General features: G+C 36.4%; 1 protein-coding gene across 3 annotated transcripts in view; it reads left to right on the top strand.

The window, feature by feature from the left end:
• map2k5 (mitogen-activated protein kinase kinase 5) overlaps positions 1-24,150 on the top strand; it is a 91,917-nt gene extending 67,767 nt beyond the window's left edge. For 2 of the 3 annotated variants that reach the window (XM_056461685.1, XM_056461684.1), the window contains exons 21-22: positions 819-864; positions 16,113-16,854. In XM_056461685.1, coding sequence (XP_056317660.1) covers positions 819-864; positions 16,113-16,223 — 157 coding nt within the window. In that variant the 3' untranslated portion in view covers positions 16,224-16,854. Of the gene's footprint in view, positions 1-818; positions 865-16,112; positions 16,855-19,075; positions 19,168-22,824 lie in introns of those variants that run through there. The other variant, XR_008838085.1, reaches the window with a different exon arrangement.
• Positions 24,151-24,530: the final 380 nt, after the last annotated feature.

Raw genomic sequence — 24,530 nt, 5'->3', positions numbered from 1 at the left:
GGGTGCATTTTGCCTTTATTTGACTGGATAGTAGAATGAAGTGGGAGAGAGAAGGGGATAGGATTGGAAAAGGTTCGTGAACCAGAATTTGAACTCTCAACGCCCGGACTGCTGTTGCACTATACGATGACAAACATCGGCTCCTTGTTAAGTGGGTGCTACACTCCAGTACTAGCAATGTGTACTTAAAAGTGGCCAGAGAGTGTATATTGAACTGGCATCACATGCATTGACACCATCATATTGAAAGCATTAAAAGCATTTCATCTTTATCCATTTGAAAAATGAGAGAAAAGGCTGATGAAAAGGAAAGAAGCTATGTAATATTATAAGTGTTCCAAAGGGGGCAAAACAATGATAAAATAGCCACATACATCTTTTACAAGTCCGTATGATTGACCTAAAGACCTTTCTATTCACTGTTACTGTGAGATCCATGCTTTCAATACGCTGACAGATAAATTGCCCAGTTTTCCATATTAAAAAGAAACTAGTTATTATCTTTTGCATACCACCATGTCACATACATAACAAAGTATCATTGAAGCTTTAACCCAAAAACATTTGCCATATCAATAAGGAGTAGAGTCATCAAACGAGTGATAATAAATCGCTACAATTCTGTTTTGACGAGCGACACTAGGAAGTCGAGGTTTGGCTCTCTCATTTGTATCGCTGTTTAATCTCAAAGAGTTTTGACATGCGTTTTTGTGCTTTCATCCTTTTGAGTTAAACATTGGAGTGGAGCATCAGTGGAGGATTATTTTCTACATGCAGAATCACATTTCTAATGTCCTCTTCTGCTTTTGTTCTCACAGTATGAGGAAGCTGCCCAAAGAAAGACCAGCTCCAAACAACCTAATGGTGAGTCTCTCTTTCTAGCTTTTATATCCACCCCCCCCCCCCCCCACTTCCCAAAGTCCAAATCAACCTTTGAGAGGACTAGAACATGAAATGCCAATTATTCTGTGGACGGAGTAAGTGAATGGGTTTATTTGATGAAAGGAAGGCTTTTATTGGGACTCTCTGTAGGGTTTTTTGGGTAAAACCTTGACCTTTTTCTGTTTTCTGCTTTTTGTTTGAAAACTTAATCAGCCCTGTATCATACTCCACTAAATCTGCTCCGTGCTGTAACTTTGGTGAGTGTCAGGCTATTGATTTGAATTATGTAAGTATTGTGTGCAGCCTCTGACTCCTCTGTTGTGAATTCAGTCAAGGAAGGACAAAAAAAGAGTGGAAAAAAAGCAGCTGCACACATTTATTCTGAATTAATGCAAGGATGGTCTCTGTGTGTTTGTGAAGGGCACATGACTATGATTCGCTTTCGGCTTGAAAAAAGAAGAGTTTGAGCTTTGTGATATTAAACTCTTTGAAATGTTTCCATTTTAACTTCTTGGAAAAAAAAGTGTGTATATATTACAGTGTTCTTGGTAATCTAAGCACTTTTTTGCAGCTTCTCACATTCTGTGGTATAATAGGGATAATACAATGTCATCAGAAACTGAAACTTTTTCTAAAGTGAACTTTGTTGAGCGAGTCAGTTAAAGGTTAATTAAAGGCTGAGACGAGCTTTTAATGTTAAGAATGTTTGTTGCATGAGAATAGATACATTTCTGATGCAGTTTTTAAAGGAATTCACAAACACACTTTTTATTTTTATAAAAAATGTTTGCAGCATGGCAATTGATCCCCCCCCCCCTGAGGCGGGCTGTAACTTTAATTCTAAAGTAATTTATATACATTACAATCAGTGTTGGGCACTTTTCTTTTAAATGAGTAATTAGTTAAATGAGTTACAGTTACTAGTTACTTCTCACAAATAGTAACTGAGTTAGTAATTGGAGATACATAATTATAAAAGTAACTAATTACCAGGGAAAGTAATTATTCGTTAATTCATTCATTTTCTTTTCGACTTAGTCCCTATATTAATCTGGGTCTGGTTGCCACAGCGGAATGAACTTATCCAGCATACGTTTTACACAGTGGATGCCCTTCCAGCTGCAACCCATCACTGGGAAAAAAGTCATTATTGCGTTACTTTAAAAAAATCTATATGTCAAATGACTATAAAATAAATATAAAACATTGTCCACTACTCTACACTATTTTAATGTGGTTGTGGGACAATGTTAGAGACACCATCAAATTCAACATGTCATTATAGATATTATCATAAACATTCTTGCCTTTGACCTCAATGAAAAGTAGTGCTTATATTTCCAGTTTGCAAAAGCTACCTTTGAACTTGATGGATTTGCCATCTTTCCTCCTCCTGGTGATTGGTGTGTGCTGAACACCCGCACTACTCTGCCTCTGATTGGCAAACGATGGATTTTGTTATTTCTCCTGGAAAACTCCCGTAATTTCACCTTTTAACTTTTTGTGACAGTCTGTAACACCAGAGGATCGCCAACTTTGGTGTGTATCAAATCGCAGCAGCCGCCTAAAACCCGGTCCATAGTACAGTTACTAATACAGTGCAGTACAATAACTAACTCACTGGTTCATAACTGTGTTATTCAGTCAAACACACACTGCCACCCTCCAGCTCAACCCCACCCCCACCTCAGCCCCCGGTCTCCCGGAATTTCTGAGACAATGTTGGCAGGTATGGTTACCAGTGTTCTTAAAAATATCTTCTTATTGGTTCAACAGAATGAAGAAACTCATACAGGTTTGAAACTACTTGAGAGTGAGTAAATGTTGAGTAAATGTAATTTTATGAGTAAACCTGTGACTTATTTCAGGGGTTTTGTGGGACTTAAGGGTCACCTGAAAGTTCTTAAGAACTCTGGGAAGTGCTGAAAGAAACCCGGCATTGTTTTAGAAAACATCAGGGCAGTCTCGCCAAAAGAGTTTGGAAAACCAAATTTTCCTTGGTCAGGACTAATGTTATGTGAGCTTGTCTGAGATGCTATGAGAGCTGCATTCTCTCAGCACCACGGACAGCTCAGTCTACTGACATCTGCTCTGTCTGTGTGTGTCTATGTGAATCATAAGTTACTCATCGCCCAGTTAAACTCATTCAGGAGCATTATAGACAAAAAGTCAGCACTTGCGTTGATGCTTCAAACTGAACATACCCTTTTCAGAGGAAACTGGAGGGATGTTCTTGTATTTTCTTCATTCATATCAGATGTCAGTATAGTAGCACATACATATAATTAAAACTCACACCATTGAGTTTATCATTTGACTGGTCTGATAGACTACAATAGCTTTTCAGTTTGGAGTTAATCTTTTAGAATTAAACTTTATAGATATGTAGAGTTGTGGAAATAGGAAATTCTCAGTTTTTTATAATTACATCTACAAATTATGTGTGTAAAACAAAATTTGTATTTTTTTCTGCAAACTACTGATGACATTTCTTCGTAAATTTACAGTACACATCTTATCATTTAGATAAAATAACAATTGGTCAAAATAACCAAAACTATGCCATGTTTAAAATATCTTTGTATTAATTTTTAGACAACACGATACCAATGTTTTAACTACAAATGGTTTTAGAAAGCAGTATTTGCTGGAATAACGTTTGTTATTCTGATCAACTGTCATTTTGTGAAAAAAACATGCACCAAAACTCTTATATGAAATTTAGAAGAAATATGAAATATTTCAATATATTAAATATATCAACCATTAACATTTTACTCATAAAGAGACTTCTCAGGTGGTGTCTCAGTTTTTTTCCCCATAACTGTATGTATCGTACAAATAAAATATTTAAAAATAAATGTCAGCAGAAATGGTCATTTTACATTGTGTTGATATTTTTGCCAGTCATAATTTGTCTATTTTTATGTTTGTCACTGCATTTCTAAAGCAAGTGGTTTGAGTTAGTCACAATGCAGTGATTGACATCTCTCTCTCTCTCTGTCTCTTTCTCATTGTCACTCAGCCTTTTAGCACTTTTTGTCCCCTCCTGGCCTCCGCCACCCCCCTCTTTCCCTTTGGGCAAAGCAGGGGCTCAGCTGCGGGAGACATGAGCCTCAGACAGGGACAAAAAGCTAAAAGAGTCCCACAAACTGGCTGAATCTGTCCTGAATCCTCCCCCACAGTTCCTGATTGCGTGGGCTGATGAGCTGAGAAGCGATTGCTTGCGTTCATGTGTTTTAAGACCCATGGGAGCAGCCCTTAAAAAGACGGGCCGTCTCTCTGAATGCCAGCGGCCCGTGCCGTAGGGAATGGGATGAGAACAGGCTCTGAAAGGCCTCTGACACTGCTCTGATGACTTGTTTACACATTAGCACGCGGAGGAGCTTCTTGAACTCCCCGGAGGGTAATCCTAGCTTTTAGCTCTCTGACACCGTGTGCGTCTGCCGTCCCTCCCTCTCGCCCACCCCATGAAAATCAGGGTCTTTAGAGAGGCCTTCGAGACTTGGTCAAATGTTACAGATCATAGAATCAGAAGGAACCAGTCTGTTGCAATTTAGAGTTCAGTTTAGCTTGGACAGTTTTTGGAAATTGACAAAAGGTCACCTCATAAAAGTTTGCCTTGAATTCTGCAGAATTAAACAGATTCTGTTATGATTCACCTTTATAATTCCACTTTGCTTTAACGTAATATAGATACAATCTGATCCATTGAAATCTGTTCCAGTGAAATTAAAGGTTTTTTTAGGTGTTTGTAAAAGTATGTTACTCCTAAAATATCTATAAACTAGTGTGCTCCAAAACAGTGAAAAAAAAATCATATAAATAACCAGAGCTTGCAGTCTGTCACTACCGCCTAAATAAATCAACAACTTTTTGACCTCACTTCACACACTATAGTTTATCTTCTGACCAATCAAATGCTCACTAGTATCTGACAGGTCCTGTTTCTCATTTGCCTTTAATTTAATGTGCTTGAGATAATACGAAATCCTATTGGCTGTTTTTTTTTTTTTAATGGGAGGCGCTAATACAGGGCGATGCAGTGGCGCAATAGGTAGTGCTGTCGCCTCACAGCAAGAAGGTCGCTGGTTCGAGCCTCGGCTGGGTCAGTTGGCGTTTCTGTGTGGAGTTTGCATGTTCTCCCTGCGTTCGCGTGGGTTTCCTCTGGGTGCTCCGGTTTCCCCCACAGTCCAAAGACATGAAAAAACACATTGTTTGTCTTTGTAATCTCATTCAGAAGGTCATGATTTGCACTCATTTAATAATTACTTTATAGAGATTTATTTTACATTCTCGAGAGATACAAAACAGAAACGTTTCGGCATAATGCCTTCCTCAGTGTGTGACAATCTTCAGACTCCATCCATTTATCCCACAGTCAATTACATTACGTCAGTAGTTCTACTCAAAAAAAAATCTCATTTTCTTTTCAATATACTGTAGTTAACCACACAAGAAATATTTCCTTCACCTTTTACCATTGTACAGGAAAGTAGCATATCAATTATCATCATTCACTTATTCATATCTTCATCAATACAATGAAACTCTGACAGTCCGAAACATTAAATACATTTTCATCTAGTTATTTGTTTTGTTATACTCAAAATCCATGATTAACAATATAATAGTTAAACAATAAAACATTTAGGAAACATCGAAAGATCCAATTCCTCATTTATTTCTCTTGGTGTAAGTAATTTTAGTTTATGAATCCAGCACACTTCTCTTTGTAATTATTTTGTTATTCAGATTACCTCCTCTATGTGACTCAAATACTTCCTCAATTTTTATACATTCTAGTTGTTTAACGTCATGACCGAAATCTATAAAGTGTCTTGCTACTGCAGGAGTTCTATCTTGTCATCGTATACTTGATTTATGTTCACTAATTCACAACTTCAACTGACGTGATGACTTCCCTATGTATATCTTTTGGCACGGACATTTTAACATAGAGACCACTTTAAGAGTAGAGCAGGTAATGCAGGTTTTTATTTTAATATTTTTACCTGTTACTAGATTAAAATATTCCTTACACTTTTCTAGATCCTGACATGCGGCACAATTTCTGCACAGAAAACAACCTTGTATGAAAGTGGTTTTCTCATTTCTTACTATATCAGAGTTAATCATCATATCTAATCAATTTTGAGATCTTCTAAAACTAAATAATGGATGATGTTGAAATTATTGTTCAAAGATTCGTCTGAAGATAATATATGGCGGGCAGCATGGTGGCGCAGTGGGTAGCACAATCGCCTCACAGCAAGAAGGTCGCTGGTTCGAGTCCCAGCTGGGTCAGTTGGTATTTCTGTGTAGAGTTTGCATGTTTGGGTTTCCTCTGGGTGCTCCGGTTTCCTCCAAAGACATGCGCTATAGGTGAATTGAACACGCTAAATTGGCCGTAGTGTATGTGTGAGAATGCAAGAGTGTGTGGGTGTTTCCTAGTGTTGGGTTGGAAGGGCATACGCTGCGTAAAACATATGCTGGATAAGTTGGCGGTTCATTCCACTGTGGCGACCCCTGATTCAAATAAGTTGAAAAGAAAATAAATGATAATATATGGCAATGTGATTTAATAAAATTGTTATGTTCATTATATGCTAATGAGCAATTTACTGAAAACTTTTAGTTTTTTAGTTGACATTACTGCCTTTGTAATCTAAAATTGATCTCTGAAAATGTTTGTATTTAATTAAATTCTTAGATTGTGTCTGTCTGAGGTATTTGTATCAGTTTTGAGAGTGCTATGATGACAATAAGCAGAAATGGTGAGGAGGAGGTGTCTGTTATGTTGTAATAACTCTTTTCCTGATCTTTCAGAATGTAATGCCTACTTCAGTACATCCAATCAGCATGCAGTAGAAAAAACAAGCCACGCCCACTGTTTTCTCATTTAATATTCTGTTTCTCTAGGAACTGCGTCACAATACGTCATTTATAGTTCCATAAAGAACATTTAACGTTCATACCGTAGAACTTTTCAATCCATAAAAGTTTTTTTTATAGTAGACAAAGGCACTTTAGAATGTTCTTCATTGTAAGAAAAATGTCTTTTTAAAGAAGCAGTCATCTGGTTCTTTAAATAGCCATGTATTGGTGATATTTTAGGGTGTTAACTCATCCGATGTGTTTCAGAAACATGAACTGTCCTGATGTAGAGTCAGCTTAACTATAAGTGAAGTGTTTCTAGCCTGCAGCAGTTTAATCCAGATAGATGGTCTGTCCCGTGGTGACTGCTGAATTAAAAGATCAGCATTTGTGAAATCTTAACATTGTCCAAGTGCTCATACACACCGTCCCGTATCCAGTGGGAGAAGGTCTTTAGTATGCAAATCTGAAAAGACCTAGTTATTACTCCGACTTCTTCACCTTCCTTACTCTGTCTTTCTCTCATATGTTTTCAATATCAGCCTCTCTTTCTCTCTCTCTTACACACACACACACACACACAATGACATGCATTACGCAGAGCTGTCGCTGTTCACCAACACTTTCTAATGAGGTGATGACCAACCACTTGTTATAATTGCTTTGGACTCCTTTTAATTTTCAAGCTTATTAATCATACGTAGAGTTATTTAAAATTGCATAAATTAATCTTAGATTAAAAAGCCTTTAACAGACTCAAAACAATTAAAGAGAGAGGTGAGATTTCCCCTGGGTTTGGCACTTTTACTTTAATAGAGAATTCAGGTGATTATCACACTTTGATATGGGGCTGTGATTAATGTAGCCACACTTTTAAATGAGATTTTCCCCCATTTATTTATTTTTTCTGTTGCATGTGTTGGAGAGGTAAAGCAGGGAGATGATAATGACCTAACTAACAGAGGATTTATTCTGCCTCTACACTCTGCAAGTGTGCTAAGCTAGCAGCAGGTGTGTTAATTAACGGAGGTCCCGTTTCTGACACACACAGAACAGAGGGACACACAGGTGGTGCAGTTTTGTGATCCGTCTCAGCATAGCCAAACAAGCAGGTGACTATTGAAGCTCTGATTTATTTTGAGGTCATCAAAAACGCACCCGTGTGTGTGTGTGTGTATGTGTGTATCTGTATGTGTGTGTGTGTGTGTGTGTGTGTGTGTGTGTGTGTCTGTTTGCATTAATTAGCAGATCTGCACAAACTGTCAACTTGTGTTTTGTTGGATACTTGTTCATAAGGGTAGGCTCTGATAGGGTGCATGCAGAAGGACATTTAATTTGTCAGTAACCTGGGTCAAACGTTTCCGGTAAACTGTATTCAGTTACAAAATCAGCGCAATTAGGGTCTGTTTTCTTTAAAAATCAACGATCTTCACTACCTAAATGATATAAGCTCTAAAGTGGGTCTCAGAATGTACAAGAAGCACTGCATTAAATAACATTTTTCCGCACCATGTCTTTAAAAAAATTTATATTTATTTTACTCCAGTATTTCCAATGGTGTTTCTGCACTCGCCTGCTAATCCTGACTGTGCATGCGTGTAAACGGCTTTTCATCTTGGTGTACGCTTCAAAAACGAAATGAATGCTGAAGTCTATTTAACTGAATATATTATAATTACATTACAGCAACGATGCTGTAAAAGAAAACGTATAAAACTGAAAAAGTCACATTAACCGTTCACCGGAAGTTTATTGGTATGGGAAGAAACACTCTGCATAGACCCTATTGATTCTTCAACTTCAAGCTGCTTTTATTTCAACAGTTTAATAATTAGTGTTTTTAATTATGGAGTTTTCATTTCTGTCATTTTACTGTTAAAATAGGTGATAGTCGGTATGGTTGTGATTTCAGTTTTTAAAATATTTATTTTAGTTTTAGTTTAAACCTTTTTATTTATTTTATTTGTTTTCAAGTATCAAGTTTTATGATTTTAGTTTTACAGTACAACAAATTGAAAACATAAAAATATTGGATTTACAAGAGTAATTAGTTTAATTTGCCATTTGCTGTAATAATTCTGTCAAGTTTTCCAAAACCGGCCTAACAAATTCAAGTTATTTAATTTAGGACACATAAATGCAAGCTTTGAAATTTAGTCACAATCAATGTTGGGGGTAACGCATTATAAGTAATGTGCATTACATAATAATATTACTTTTCTAAAGTAATGCTTTACTTTTAAAAATAAGTCATATTATTTGAGATTGTTAAAAAAATGTAATGCAAGTTATTTTTATCTTTTTTTTTTGGCTTTTACAAAGTATATGGCAGAATAAAAATTTCCTTAGTCTGGTTGAATCACACTCAATGAGAGAGCGTGCTGCGAGGGAACAGACAGTCGGCTCACACTCATCATCAGGTGTCTTTTTTCACAGCAGATGAGTCCGTGTACTGTTCTAGTAACTGAGTAACTTGGGATATTGGTTTATTTCAACTCAGAGGGGATATCCGGTATGTTAGTATTTACTGAGGACGCAAACGGTTTCACAACACTCAATGAACAATTTAATGAACTGGTTCGACTGGTTCTCTTATTAGATCCGGTTAAAATAAACGATTCATCCGCGAATCGCCCGTCATCACTACAGACAGTCAGAAACAGAAACAATGGCAGCCCAGAGACTTACATTTTTGCAGTGGATTCTTGATATTTTGAACTTCGAAGAAAAGAAATGGATTGATGTTAAGTATAGATTATGTAAGTAAAACTTTTGTCAACTACAGTTGAAGTCAGAATTATTAGCCCCCTGAATTATTAGCCCCCTTGTTTATTTTTTCCCCAATTTCTGTTTAATGGAGAGAAGATTTTTTCAACACATTTCTAAACATAATAGTTTTAATAACTCATTTCTAATAACTGATTTATTTTATCTTTGCCATGATGACAGTAAATAACATTTGACTAGAAATTTTTCAAGACACTTCTATACAGCTTACAGTGACATTTAAAGACTTTACTAGGTTAATCAGGTTAACTATGCATGTTAGGGTAATTAGGCAAGTTATTGTATAATGATGGTTTGTTCTGTAGACTATCGAAAAAATATAGCCAAAATATATATAATATATTCTAGCTAAAATAAAACAAATAAGACTTTCTCCAGAAGAAAAATATTATCAGACATACTGTGAAAATTTCCTTCCTCTGTTAAACATAATTTGGGAAATATTTAAAAAAGAAAAAAGAGGCTAAGAATTCGTACTTCAACTGTACAAGAAACACGACATTCAAAAAAAAAAAAAAAAAACTGGATGCAAAGCACTACCCTCACACCACACCTCAACAACAACAACAAATGATTGACATCAGTTCACGTTATTCAGGTAAAACAAATAGTTTGACCAAATAAAAAATGGTAGAACTACTGTAGAACACTACATTTTGTAATATAGTAAGATTTTTTTCCTTTGGGAAACGATTTATAAATTTGTTAAGACCACTTGAAGAAATTGATTCAATGTATAAAGCTCAAAGATTTATGTTGATTTGTTTTTCTTTTATCGTTTCACTCTTTATTGTGTTATTAAACATTTTAAAGGCTTAAATTCAGTTTTTACCTCATTATAATTATTTTTTTCATGTTAATACTCTTAGGCTTTAGTGCAATCTTTATCTCAGTGGACAGTGAATTTACTTTAACTAATAACACAAAACAAACAGCAAACATATTTCTTAACATGCTGTCATTAACCTGTATATACACCATGTATAACTCTGGGCTCAGAAAGTTTTCAAAATATAATTTTATTCTACATTTTTTAAAGGAAAATGAAGGTGAAGCTTATATACTGTAGGTGGTTGTTAAATGCAGAGCTTCTCTATAAAAGAAGTGAAAAAACACCTGCAAGTTCTGAAAGAGATCAAACCTCAAACGGAAAAGTAACGCAAAAGTAATATAAAGCATTACTTTCCATAAAAGTTACTAAGTACTGCATTTAGTTGCTTTTTTGGGGGAGTAACTCAATATTGTAAAGCATTTCTTTCGAAACTAACCCTCCCCAACACCGGTCAGAATTGTCCAACATTGATTGCTGTTAAACTCTTTTAAATCATTTATCTATTAAAAATTCAAAAAGTCTGTTTTAAGTCACTTTCCTTGGTCCAGAAGTGGCCAGTGTTGTAGAACTCCTCCATGAACTCTGTCCTGTCCTCCTCTGAGAGGTCTGAAGGCTGCTGTGTCTGCTGTCAGAGCTGGTCTCTGCTTGTGGAGTGGGCAGTGAGCATTGGGCTGGCCAGGCTGTGTGTGTGTGATTGATGAGATGGGTGGCTGGTAGAGTCGCCCTCAGGACTGCCCTCTGCAGCTCTCCAGCACTGAGAGTGATTAACCTCACTGTGGCACAGGCAGAGCTCACCATTAAGAGGACAGAACGATTGATGGCACAGCGCTGTCCTCGCTCACAACCAAAGGATGCGGGAGGATGATGTGCTGGAAGGGTATGAGAAGATCATAGATGTTCATTCTGCATCAGATGAACATTGGGTTAAGTCACGGAAATTGTGATAGTCTTTTCTGTAGTTTATTTTGTGACGTATACAGATAGATAAATTGGGTAATAAATACTATCAAACCTACGCTTAAACATAACTTTAACCCAAGTAGGAACTTGTACAATCTAGAACTTTCTTAGGCAGGTATACTGTAAGCAGTGTTGGGCAAAGTTACTTTTGAAAGTAATGCATTACAATATTGAGTTAATCTCCAAAAAAGTAACTAGTTGCATTACTTGGTTACTTTTATGGTAATGCTTTACATTATTTTGTGTTACTTTTGCTTACCTTTGTGAGGCTTGATCTCTTTCAGAACGTTTTCCTCTTTTTTTTTTAAATAGAGAAGCTCTGCAATTAACAATGCACTCTATGACCTACACCTTCATTTACCTTTAAAAGAACAAATAAAAAATTATAAAATTTTGACTTTAGGATAATAATTTTTTTGAAAACTTGCTGACTCTAGAGCTTTACCTGTCATATATACAGGTGAATGAAATTTTGAAGCAATGTGTTGTCTACGCTTGTACTTTTTGTCTAATTCATTATGTAAAATCACTGGTCAATAAGACAGTCCGCTTTTCCTTTTCTTCAATGTTTTCAAAATAATAAATGCAATGTCTTTATTGAGTGTGGGATTCAACGGGACTATGATCATTTCAATTCAGCAATTTTTAAAAAGCTTAACTAATTTAAATAATAAATAAGTCTTGTTACATTTTTTTTAAAGTATCAATATTATAATTAAATTATTTAGTCTGTTACTTAGAAAAGTAAAATAATTATGTAACTCGCGTTACTTGTAATGCGTTACCCCAACACAATCTCACAGCAATTCGTAACTTTTTGATTTAGTGGCTAATTCATATGAATTCGTACAATCTAATTCGTACATTTTAGTACGATTTGCTCATCCCCCAATGATGGTTGGGTTTAGGGGTGGGGTTAGGTGCCACGCCTCCTTTTTAAAATCGTACAATTTCGTACGACTGAACTCGTACGAATTAGCCTCTAAACTGACAAAACGTAAAATACTTACGTTTTCTCGTGAGATCAGGCTGGTTACCCCCAACACCAACTGTATGTATGTTAAGCACTATAACATCAAGAGGAACTAAAATACAAGACAGGACTAGATTTTTTCCCGTCAGGAATTGACTTGTTTATTGTGGTGTTGTACTGCTGCTGTGATCTCATGCCAGTAACAGATTGTTCTGCCCACCAGGCAGGTTTGAGTTTAAACAAACTCTGATGCAATTGCTCTGGTAGTGTTTTTATTTGAGTAAAGTCGCGGTCACACTGCACTTTTCGCCCCATTCATACGCATGCAAATGCGACAGACTGGAACAAGTTTCGCAGTTCACTGCATTGGAAAGTTCAAGCTTGGTGAACTCTGACCTGTAAAATCAAAGATCAAAGCATGACCTCTCTGTAGAGAAATTTAAAATATGAACCAATAGCTCTTTTTTTTTAATGACTAATCAGCTTGTTTAATCCCACCCCTTTTCAAAGCGCCATACGACAGAATTTTGCATGCTCACACTCTAGTGTGACCGCAGCATAAGTGTGAACGCTGACATCCCAGTGCCCATTTACACCAGTGGTTCTCATCTACAGTCCGGGACTGGATCCTTGTGTGTCAAATAGAAAGACATACAAAATGTGCAGGACGGGGCAATAGTATCTGGATGCAGCCTTTATGATGCAAGCTGAGGTTGTATCACTCACAGATGCAATGTCAGACACAATGCACTAAATGGAGCGAGTGACGTCACTGTGAGGGGTAGGGTTAGGGGTGGGGTTTGGTGAGCCCATTAAAAAGCGTTGGATGCAGCACATATTGCACTGCACCAGGTCTGCATCCAGACCCCTCACGGACAGGGGGATCCTGAGGACACAAATTGGGAACCACTGATGTACATTAACAAATGTGCTAGGACCACTGAAAAGATGTGACCTGGTCCGCTTTATGATGTCACAAAATGCATTGATGTATAGCACTGAATGCTTAAGCATATGAGCTATTTCTTATTGTAATCACTGCGCTGTCCATAACAGTTCTCTTCATGAGTCTGCAATGTGTCCTCTTGTGCAAAACAGCAGTTGTGTGTAATGGGGAATTCCTGCCATTTTTTTTCATTCATCTCATTCACTCAGATTACTTCTTTGTGTCTATATATGTGAGAGGCAGCACAGAGGAATGCTTTTTAAAAAGAATTCATAAGGCAATCCAGACACAGCCACTTTACGGGGAAACTGAAACTTGCAATGCTTGCACCGCTATTGAGTTCTTCTCCTTCTACTGATTTAGAAGTGACGCTGATGGGTGGCGCTCTGAGTAGAAATTGTTCTTTTAACTTGACACGGAGTCTATAAAAATGCTGCCCTCATGTGCACCGCGCATAGATGCGTAATGGTATGCAAGCAAAGTGGTCATGCATGTCTGTCAAGCACATGTTTACCTTGAAAACCAATGGAAAAACAGTGCATTGGAATGGACAAAATGCATTCTGTGGAAATGAGCCCTTACGCATTTTGTCAACTTTTCACAAGGTCTTTGCTTATAAAACAATACCTTCACGAATACAATATAGCTATGAGTGTGGGCCTACATACAGCATTGTTTTATATTTTAGGTCAATTTTGCCTTTGAACAGATACATCATAAAACCAGTTTTAGTCTCTTTACTTTCTTGTCTGTGGGTCAGTATAAATGGCAATGTTAACAGTAACCCAATTTTTACTCTCCAACAGCTGTGTGGAAATTGCACAAACGCACAAAATTAGAGGCAAATCTGTGCTTCGTCACGCAAATTTTCAAAGTGCTGATGCATGAGAGCTACTTGACAGACTGTGTTTGTCTGCGATTCAGATTCTTGCAGTGCAAAATGTGTTTTGACGGGTAAAGGAAAAGCGTTGAGGCGAGGAGGAGTCATAAACCTACAGCCAGTGAGAAGGCAAGATACAGTTGTTGTGTTATTGTTGGCACAATGTTGATACAGTTGATACATGTTGTGTTATGAAACATACACTCACAGTGACTTTATCAGATACAGCTGTCCAACTGCTAATCAGCCAATCACATGACAGCAACTCAATGCATTTAGGCATGTAGACATGGTCAAGACGATCTGCTGCAGTTCAAACCGAGCATCAGAATGGGGAGGAAAGGTGATTTAAGTGACTTTGAACATAGCATGGTTGTTGGTGCCAGACGAGCTGGTCTAAGTACTGAGTACTGGTCTGGTTTTATTTCAGAAACTGCTGATCTACTTGGATTTTTAGTGAGTGGAATTCTGTGGGTGCAAATGTCTTGTTGATGCCAGAGGTCAGAGGAGAATGGCCAGACTGGTTTAAGCTGATAGAAAAGCAACAGTAACTCAAATAACCACTCATTACAAGTGAGGTATGCAGAAGGGCATCTCTGAACACACAACCTTAAGGTGGATGGGCTACAGCAGCAGAAGAACACACTGGGTGCCACTCCTGTCAGCTAAGAACTGGAAATTGAGACTACAATTCACACAGGCTCACCAAAATTGGACAATAGAAGATTGAAAAAGTGTTGCCTGGTCTGATGAGTCTTGATTTCTGCTGTGACATTCGGATGGTAAGGTCAGAATTTGGCATCAACAATATGAAAGCATGGATCCATCCTGCCTTGTGTCAATGGTTCAGGCTGGTACCAATTAGTACCAATTGAGCATCGTGTTAACACCACAGCCTACCTGAGTATTGTTGCTGACCTTGTCCATCCCTTCATGACCACAGTGCACACATCTTCTGATGGCTACTTCTAGCAGGATAACGCGCCATGTCTTAAACTGTGAATCATCTCAGACTGGTTTCTTGAACATGACAATGAGTTCACTGTACTAAAATGGCCTCCACAGTCACCAGAACTCAATCCAATAGAGCACTTTTGGGATGTGGTGGAACGGGAGATTTGCATCTTGGATGTTCAGCCAACAAATCTGCAGCAACTGCATGATGCTATCATGTGAGAAATATTTCCAGTACCTTATTGCATCTATGCCATGAAGGATTAAGGCAGTTCTGTAAGCAAAGGGGTGTTCAACCCGGTACTAGTAAGGTGTACCTAATAAAGTGGCCAGTGAGTTTAGTTTGTGGATTGACTCCGTCATCAATTTGTAATGTTGTGTGCATACAACAGCAATTAAATATTAACACAGACATTTGTATAGTGTGAAAGATCTGTGATCCAATTACTTAAAAAATGTGCAGTGTGTTCCCAGTATAACCAAACTAGGACTCAATTCTACTTTTTCCCCATCCATACCAAATAAACGGAGAGAAACTACAAGCATCAACCCACTTTAAGAAACAGTTGTTGCTTGTTTGTCAATCAGATGTTCTAAAAGATCTGTTCCAAAAATATAATCTAAGAACAATATCTGAAATCCCTCACTGAAAAACTAAACGCAATTGGCTGTTGGTGTAAACACAATATATTTACTGTTCTTGGTGTGAACACGTCTTAATTCCTGGTTAGTACTTAAGAGGCTTTGTGGCTAAGAAATTGGGGCTGATGTGCTCATTTCAACTGCTCAATCTGTCGCTGTTCATCTGTTCTTCTCATTTTTATGGAAGTGCCCAGCAAGAATTATGTTTCAGAATTTGCTGTATTATCCCTGCTGTATTTACTGCAATCCATTGGTGTCAAGCAATCATAATTGTTGTTCAGTCTCCATTACTAATTTATATTGCTCTTATGTATCAGTGAAGCGTCATATTGAAAATTAAAACTCATTGGAAATGTTTCTGTTCTTCTCTTTTCTTCAGGACCACCCATTTATTGTGCAATATAATGACGGCAACACTGATGTGGTGTCCATGTGGGTGTGCCGCAGCCTAGAGGACCGCAAAGCCCAGCAGCCACAGAGACTCATGTGAACAACACTGGCACTGCAGAGTTATGGGAGATGGTGTCCACATTCCCTCACTTTACTCTTCCACTGAGAAACAGCAGCTCACATATAGAGCACCTCCTCCTCCCATGCTTGAATTTAATGGTGCACGGTGAGATTATGTTAGCATTCTGCAAATGAGGATTTTAACCGTGTATATTGGTTTGCACTGATGCAAATCTTCAGCTTTGTTCTTCTGCAGCGTCTTTTTGTAAGTAAATGTTTCCACAGAAGATCATCACAGGGGGGATGTTGCTTGCTCAACTTAGATTTTGTTGAAAATACCATCTCTTTCTGTACTTAAAGCAACAATCTGGTTTTGCCAAAACATTGTGGGCACATCATAAATCATCTTGAGTTCAGTGAAACATTACGGTTTTCAAATATATGGGGTTGTGTGGAGCATTGCCCCCTGCTGCAGTGCAAGTCATGCTGCTGTTGTTTTAAAAGCCACTTTTTTGTCGAGTTTCACAAATGGCCTGCCAGTTGTGGCAATACCCAATTGAAGTTAGAAAAATGTGATGCCTTGTTATGGCGGAAGGCGGTGGACGGCAGCTTGTGCACATGAGCTTGAGTTTCCTTCTTGCCCTTGCCAGTTTTGAACTTTATTCAAGTGTATATATATATATATATATATATATATATATATATATATATATATATATATATATATATATAAACTTAATATTACTTTTGCGTTAGATACATTTTAAGATCTATGTACACTACCATTTAAAAGTTGTAGAATTTTCAAAGAAATTATTTTTCTTAGCAGAGATGCATTGAAGTGCTCTTATTATGATGCTATTTTAAACGTCTCCATTTTTTGGAGTTCTCCAATAATAGATTTACACGAATCCAAGGTCAAAAAACGTTACATTTCTTTAAATGTACATTTCAAGTCACATCATTTTTTGAAATAATATCAAACAATTTCCAATTTGTTGGTCCACCACTTGCAGGAACAATAACAATGGTGCTGCTGATTTCACCATATTAATCCTTTATAGGCCACTCATTGAACTCATAAATGGTTACTGGGGGTTACTACAATACATTTTAAGTATTTTACTGTTATGACTTTAATGAAATAATTTTATTGTAATCAACGTCGATGAAGTTACCGTATATGATTCTTCGTCGAATAAAGGGGTAAATCGAATTCCAGTGATGAAACATTTGAAAGCTACTTGATCAACCTGAAGCTCTTCTGCAATCACGACTCAAGCAGGACATTTTAGAGAATATAACGAATCACACACATTCTTATTGAGTTCATGACCAATCAGATGCTTTAAGATTAGTTACCACTGAACACACTGAAGTTTGTGCACACACTTTTGGAGATTCTTTCATTATAACCAAAGTGAATATACAATTGACTGTACTTAAGAGATTGGTTCTTTTTAACATGTTGTTGACAAAAAAACTATATAGAATGTCAGGGTGGGTCATAGTAAATGTATTCGCGGGCAGCTGATTTGCATTATGGAAATCTGGTATGGATAAGTCAGTAACAAAAGTGAAATGGGAATTGCTGAGGGATCGTTTTGTTTTTAACGATCTGTTTTCTTTTTGGTTGCTCAAATTCAGTTTTTTGTTAATCATTCATTCATTTTTCTTCGGCTTTGTCCCTTTATTCATCAGCGGTCGCCACAGTGGACTAAACCGCCAACTTATCCAGCATATGTTTTACACAGCGGATGCCCTTCCAGCTGCAACCCAATACTGGGAAACACACACACACACACACAAAATGACAAATTTAGTTTATTCAGTTCACCTATATCCCACATCCTAAAACCCACGCCAACACGGGGAGAACATGCAAACTCCACATAGAAATGCCAACTGACCCAGCCAGGACTCGTACCAGCGACGATCTTGCTGTAAGGCGACAGTACTAACCACTGAGCCACCGTGTCGCCCAATTTTGTTATTAAAGGAACAAATTAAAAAAAAAAAAAGTGTTATATTAAATTAACATTTTGCCATTGTGTGGCTAAGAAGTTACTTTCAAAACCAGTAACAATAAATCACACCAAGCTCAAACTTTTGATTGGTAGTGTACATTTCAACATTATACAGCAAATCAGGTGAGTCTCATGAGCCATTTTGAAAAGAAAATCGTAGAAATTAACTTGAGATGAGAATTCAGATGAGAATGTGAATTAGATCACATTAGCATCAACATATCCCTCCCATACAGACAGATTAACACAGCAGGATTCACAGTGCTGGTGGAGAATGCCAATAGTGACTCATAAAACACTCCTTTAAGCCAGAATTTTCTAGTAAAATGGTAAGCAGGCCCCCAAACAATACAAATGTATACATCTAAATGAACTGTATTCACTTTTCTGAGAATTTGATCAAAGTTGCTCACATCAGGGACATTGTTCATCACATCGGCCTTCTTTTCTGACATTTTAACAACCCATTTAATGTTTTATCAGTGTTACTCAAGCGATTGTTTTAAATGCAAGTGGCAGTTTTGTTATTATTATTGTTATTTAGATAATACTGTTTTTCAGTGCCTGAGTTATTACATCTGTGGTCACAACTGCCAGTCACCATTTTTTAAAATGGTAAATTGTCAAACACCAAAGCCAAATACATAATACTTTTTTACTGTATTATTATTTATAATATTTGTTAATGTTCAGCTATCTCAAATTAATTTCTCAGATTATAATGAACATTGGCCAAAACCAAACCTGACTAGCGACCACATAATGCAATTGAGGTGAGGTTTGCACATAAAGCTAATTGTCTTAATAAAATCTTGCAGATTTCATTGTGTTTAGCCCTCTGCACTTCATGCTTCTTGTTTTTCAGGATAATCCAAATACATTTTTATGACTGATTTGTGAAGATCTACCATATGCATTGTCTGGTTTCATATAGCACAAGTCTCCGGATCATATAAGGTATCATTCACATGAAAAATGAGCTATTTTCTCTTAGTGACACTGTTTATATATGAGTAGTTACATTAACATACTCTAAAGGTTTTAAGTTATTTAAAAGATGAATAATTGAGTATATAGCATTCTAACCTTAGAAGACACTATTTATTTAAACAGACTGGATTAGGTTTAGGTTTATCCCTCAGATGATTAGCATTACATAGCTTACATGTTGTGTGTTTGAAAGGATGGTGTTTGATTACACATAATTCATTAGTGGTCACGGGATGCAGTTTTGGTCCAGTGTTTTCCGAGTGTTTGGGTCCATACAGGACAACTACAATGAGGAGGACAGGAATTTGATATGGGGGTCGGAGTCACTCTCCTCTCCACATGAGTGCATATTGAACCGGATCACTGTTAGTGTTCATTTACAGAGTCCGGCCTTAATGTTTACAGTAACACTGCATCGGATGTGACGTTATGGTGATCGATACCATCAAAGAAAGCATAATTAATATCCAAATGGAACGATGTTGTTTGTGTGTTACATATAGTTAAAGTCAGAATTATTAGCCCCCCTTTGAATTCTTTTTTTCTTTTTAAATATTTCCCAAATGATGTTTAACAGATCAAGGAAATGTTCACAGTATGTCTGATAATATTTTTTCTTCTAGGGAAAGTCTAATAATAAAAAAGTATAAAAATAAGAATAAAAGCAGTTTTTAAAAAAAATCATTTTAAGGCCAAAATTATTAGAAATAAACGGGGGCTAATAATTCTGACTTTAACTGTATATCACGTATACAATAGTGACCAAAAGTGATGTCCAGAGGAGACATTTGCACAATTTTTGCTTTTTATTACATTAAAATGTAAAATTTTAAATGTATTAATATGAGGAAAAACTAAACCACAGAGCACAGCGCAAACAAAAGTTTTACATGCATGATAACTGTGTGATTTGCTTAAAATTCTCATCAGCAATATTGTTGTGCATGAATAGAGGGCAAATCAATACATTTTCCTTGGCTAGACATCACTTTTGGCCTTTCTCATTGGCAATTGGCTGAAAAGGTTTATTTTAGCTTGATGTGTGTTGCTGTATTGTATTAAATATATACATAGAATATAATATAAACAGTATATGGCCTATAATCTACCTGGATTACATTTTGAGGACAAGATTCTAATAGTACTTGTAATTAGATTAGGTTTTTAAATGATTATAATCATATTACAGTTACTTTTAAATGAATTGCCTTATTAACGTAAATTATTAATTAGGGATGCTCCGATCAGGATTTTTGGAGCAGATACTGAGTACCAGTTCCTTGTCATGGTGATTGGCTGATACTGAGTACCGATTCTAATGCCTAAAGCTTTATATAACTTTATTATTGCATATAGCACATTTTCCCTTCAAGTATGGTACTTAAGTGAAGATCTCTCCTTTCCTAAGAGAATAAATGAAGGATGTTGCATATAATCCCTCAAACACGTCTCTTATAAAAATTTTGTATGGACACATCATGGTCAGAAGCAGTTTTACAGATAAGATGTAAAAAAAATTGATAAGAAAAATTGCAAATGACGAAAGAACTCAAAACAAACAAAGTGATTAAAAAAAACACAAAGTCGTAAACAAACATTTGCGATCGGTTCATGTGATCAGTCATAAAATGTGATTATCGGCCGATAACGATTGATCGGAGCATCCCTATTATTAATAATTCTGCAATTGATTACATATAACAGATTACATGTAATATGTAATACAATTTTAGGGACAGTTAGATTTAAAAGTCTAATCAGATTGCAGTTACTTTTTCATGGATGTCATGTTAATAATCTGCCTTCCATGCTTCGCAATTAGGGAACAAATTTAGGCTACTTGTTGAAAGTAAATTCAGAATATGTTACTTAATATAAGTATAGTATTTAAGATTGTTACTGATTACATGTTATGGAATATACTGAATTATAATTTATATATATCAAGGCACAATGGTAAAAAAAATTAAGTCTATAAACATGCTAAAGTCACATACAAGTGTGTCAAATAACTTTATAATAGATAGATTGTCTTTATCAGTGAAAAAATGGCCATTCTGAAAGTAAATAACTGAAAGTCATTTTTGTTTTGTTCAACGTATACATTTAGGGACAATCAGCAGTCCAACCACACTGACTGAAGCAGAAAGTCTCATTATAGCAGCAGTATATGGGCCCCAGCAGGTAAAGGCCCTCGGTATTCCTCCTCCTCCGGCTGCTGGGGCCCATATACAGCTGCTCTAATGCGACCTTTCTCCTGCAGTCCAGTTTGATTAGCGAGGGGGCCGGACGAGCACTAAAAGACCTGTTCACAGCCATTACCAAGATTCCTTTATCAATGTCTAGTAATTAAAATGTCACCACTTAATTTTCAGGCCACGGTGAACCTCTTGTAGCAATCTTTTCCTAATAAAAACAGTAATCGAAACGCTATTTTCACTCGAAACAAAAAGGTTGCGGCAGGCGACTCGGAGTGTCAAGGCGACAGAGATCAATATGAGAGAAGCTGATTGATCTCGCGCTAAAGTGAAATTTATTGGGGTCGTGCTTTTATACGAGGCGGATATAACAGTGACTGTAGAACACTGCTTTTCAGCTGATGCGTTTATTAAACCTCTCTTGCTGAATTAGTCTGTCTTTGATTTATGTGCCAATCTTCTCTATGACCTCCAGGACAGAATCTCCTATTTCTCCAAATCTGAAGGGTTTTCGTCTTTGTTACTTGAGCTTGTTAGTGTGTTCTCTGAATACAATGAAAAGATTATTTTTGGTTTAAGGTACAACAATTATGTTATGTTTGAATTCGGCTTGTTGGTTATTGAAAATACAACAAATAACATTTGATGTTGGAGAAAATAGTTGCTCTCTCCTGATAATTGCCTTTAATTTTGTAAAGGTTCTTGATTGGCACCGATGATTCTTTCACAATGGAACGTTCCTTAGTGGAAAAAATGTTCTTTATGTAATGGAAATATTCTTTATGGAAATATTTTTTTAATTTAATCAAAAGCAAAATATTTTGAGACGTTAACATTAATAATATCTAAAGAAAACAAGTATCTTGACGAATTCCTGGCTAATAATACGACATTTCTTAGATTATAAATACTTTTTAATACGGCAATTTTAAAATTAAACATTATCTTATTTAATTGTATCCTCATTACCACATTTCATATGTGGTGATAACGTGTTTCCTAATAATATTATCTAAAAAGATCATACACAAAGCGCTACAGCCTAATGAATACGTTTTTCTCCATGTAGTTCATACTTAGCAACTGGCCTATATAAAGTTTCTTTAATTAGTTTACTCATGCTCGTGTAATATAATAGCATGTATATTAATGAGCCAATAATGGCATATGTCGTCTTGAAACACAATATTTATCGTATTGATTGAACCGTTATGTAAAAACAATCATTGATTATTTAATAGCATGTCAGAGAGGTTACTAAGTCCATCAAGAAACCTGACTGGTGCTAAAATTAATAATGATAAATATATGCAAACAATAATAGCCTATAAATGCGTTATTACTGTGAGAATTCAGTGCTGTGAGGATTTATGTGAACTTGTAAATTGTTTACGCATTTTACAAGGCTTGTTTCTTTTTCTCACAGGTCTGTCTAAATGATGACAGGGTGGCTTGTTTAAAAACGGGTGTTGTGTATCTGTATACCTGCTCGGGGGAGGATCCAGTCTTGTAGGACATGTGAGCCCCTGTCTCTCCGCCATAAATGCTAACAATGCTGCATTGAGTCTGACCTCTAAATAATTAACAAGAAAGGAATAATTACAGAATAAAATTGTAATTATTGTTGGGCCAGAACGGAGCTTCTTGGTTGTGAAAGGAGACACGGCCAGGCAGATCTGGTTAAAGTTTCCCTTCCTATTAATATTGAATTAGGTTAAGCCGGTGGCCCCTTGGTCACAGGACACACTGAGCATCGCTTGACGGATTTTTAAACTTTCCCGTTTTTTCATCTCTGTCGTCATATAGGCTGTATTTTATCCTCAAATATTTTGGAAAAATATTTCAATACAAACGCAGCCAGTTGTACTTGTGTCAAGATACACGTTCAGTTAATGTAAAATACACTTTAGCTCGAAGCGTTTTAATAGTAATGACTTTGCTAAGAAGAAACATCCCTCTGAGGCATTTTTGGACATTATTAACTAATTGATTCAGCTAATTGTTAACATTTATATAATTAATTACCGTTTATTTTAACGTCTGTTTTGACACCTTAACGAATGACAGCAGCAGAGTAAAATGGACGAGGGCTGGAATAATTAAAGGTGGGAAATATCTGACACATGAGTAGGTTTTAAAAAAAAACAGGCTATATCAGTTGTTTTAAACAGACTTTGTAAAAACATTGTCTTTCTGTGCAAACCATCTAAGAGAGGGAGAGACTGAAACGCGTGACCGATGATACCTGGACAAACCGCCAAAACATTTCTGAGGGAATGATCATTTTCCACTGTCGTATTTCAAAGTGGACAGCACAACTTTGCCCGGTTCGATATTGATATCTTTACGTCAAGACTTAGTGGGGTTAACTGAAGGGCATTGATCAGGTTTTAAATAGTTAATACGGCCATATAAGGTTGCACCACTTACCTCAGTCCATTGCTCTGATATATCACTGTTTGTACACACTAGCCGCTCTCACTGGCTGGTGTGTTTAACAAATGTGCATCATTCACTGGGAGACATGTGACGTAAAATGCAATGACCACGAGCTTCTAATAGCTGTTTAAACAGTGCGTGCCCCGCGGACATGCCGCCTAAAGGAAATATTCAATGCTAATATATAATAATATTGTTTGTTTTTCGAGTGTCACTCAAAACAGAACAGTTCAAAAATTAATGGAAAACTTGTTCATCTATGAGAAAAAAAGACATGTAAAAAGACGTGTATGATATCATAAAGAGGAAGAAACAAAGCATCATAATTATCAGTTGTTCATTGTACATCCTGCCTATTTCCATGCGCAATCGCCTATGCGCAAAACCGTTTAAATTGAACTTAGATACCAACAAAGGCAGCAAATGCCTATCTATCTATCTATCTATCTATCTATCTATCTATCTATCTATCTATCTATCTATCTATCGATCGATCTATCTATCTATCTATCTATCTATCTATCTATCTATCTATCTATCTATCTATCTATCTATCTATCTATCTATCTATCTATCTATCTATCTATCTATCTATCTATCTATCTATCTATCTATCTATCTATCTATCTATCTATCTATCTATCTATCTATCTATCTATCTATCTATCTATCTATCTATCTATCTATCTATCT

This window comes from Danio aesculapii, chromosome 7, assembly GCF_903798145.1.
Source record: "Danio aesculapii chromosome 7, fDanAes4.1, whole genome shotgun sequence".
Classification (NCBI taxonomy): domain Eukaryota; kingdom Metazoa; phylum Chordata; class Actinopteri; order Cypriniformes; family Danionidae; genus Danio; species Danio aesculapii.
The sequence above is the reverse complement of the archived record's forward strand: the minus strand, read 5'-3'. Positions and strand labels throughout refer to the sequence as shown.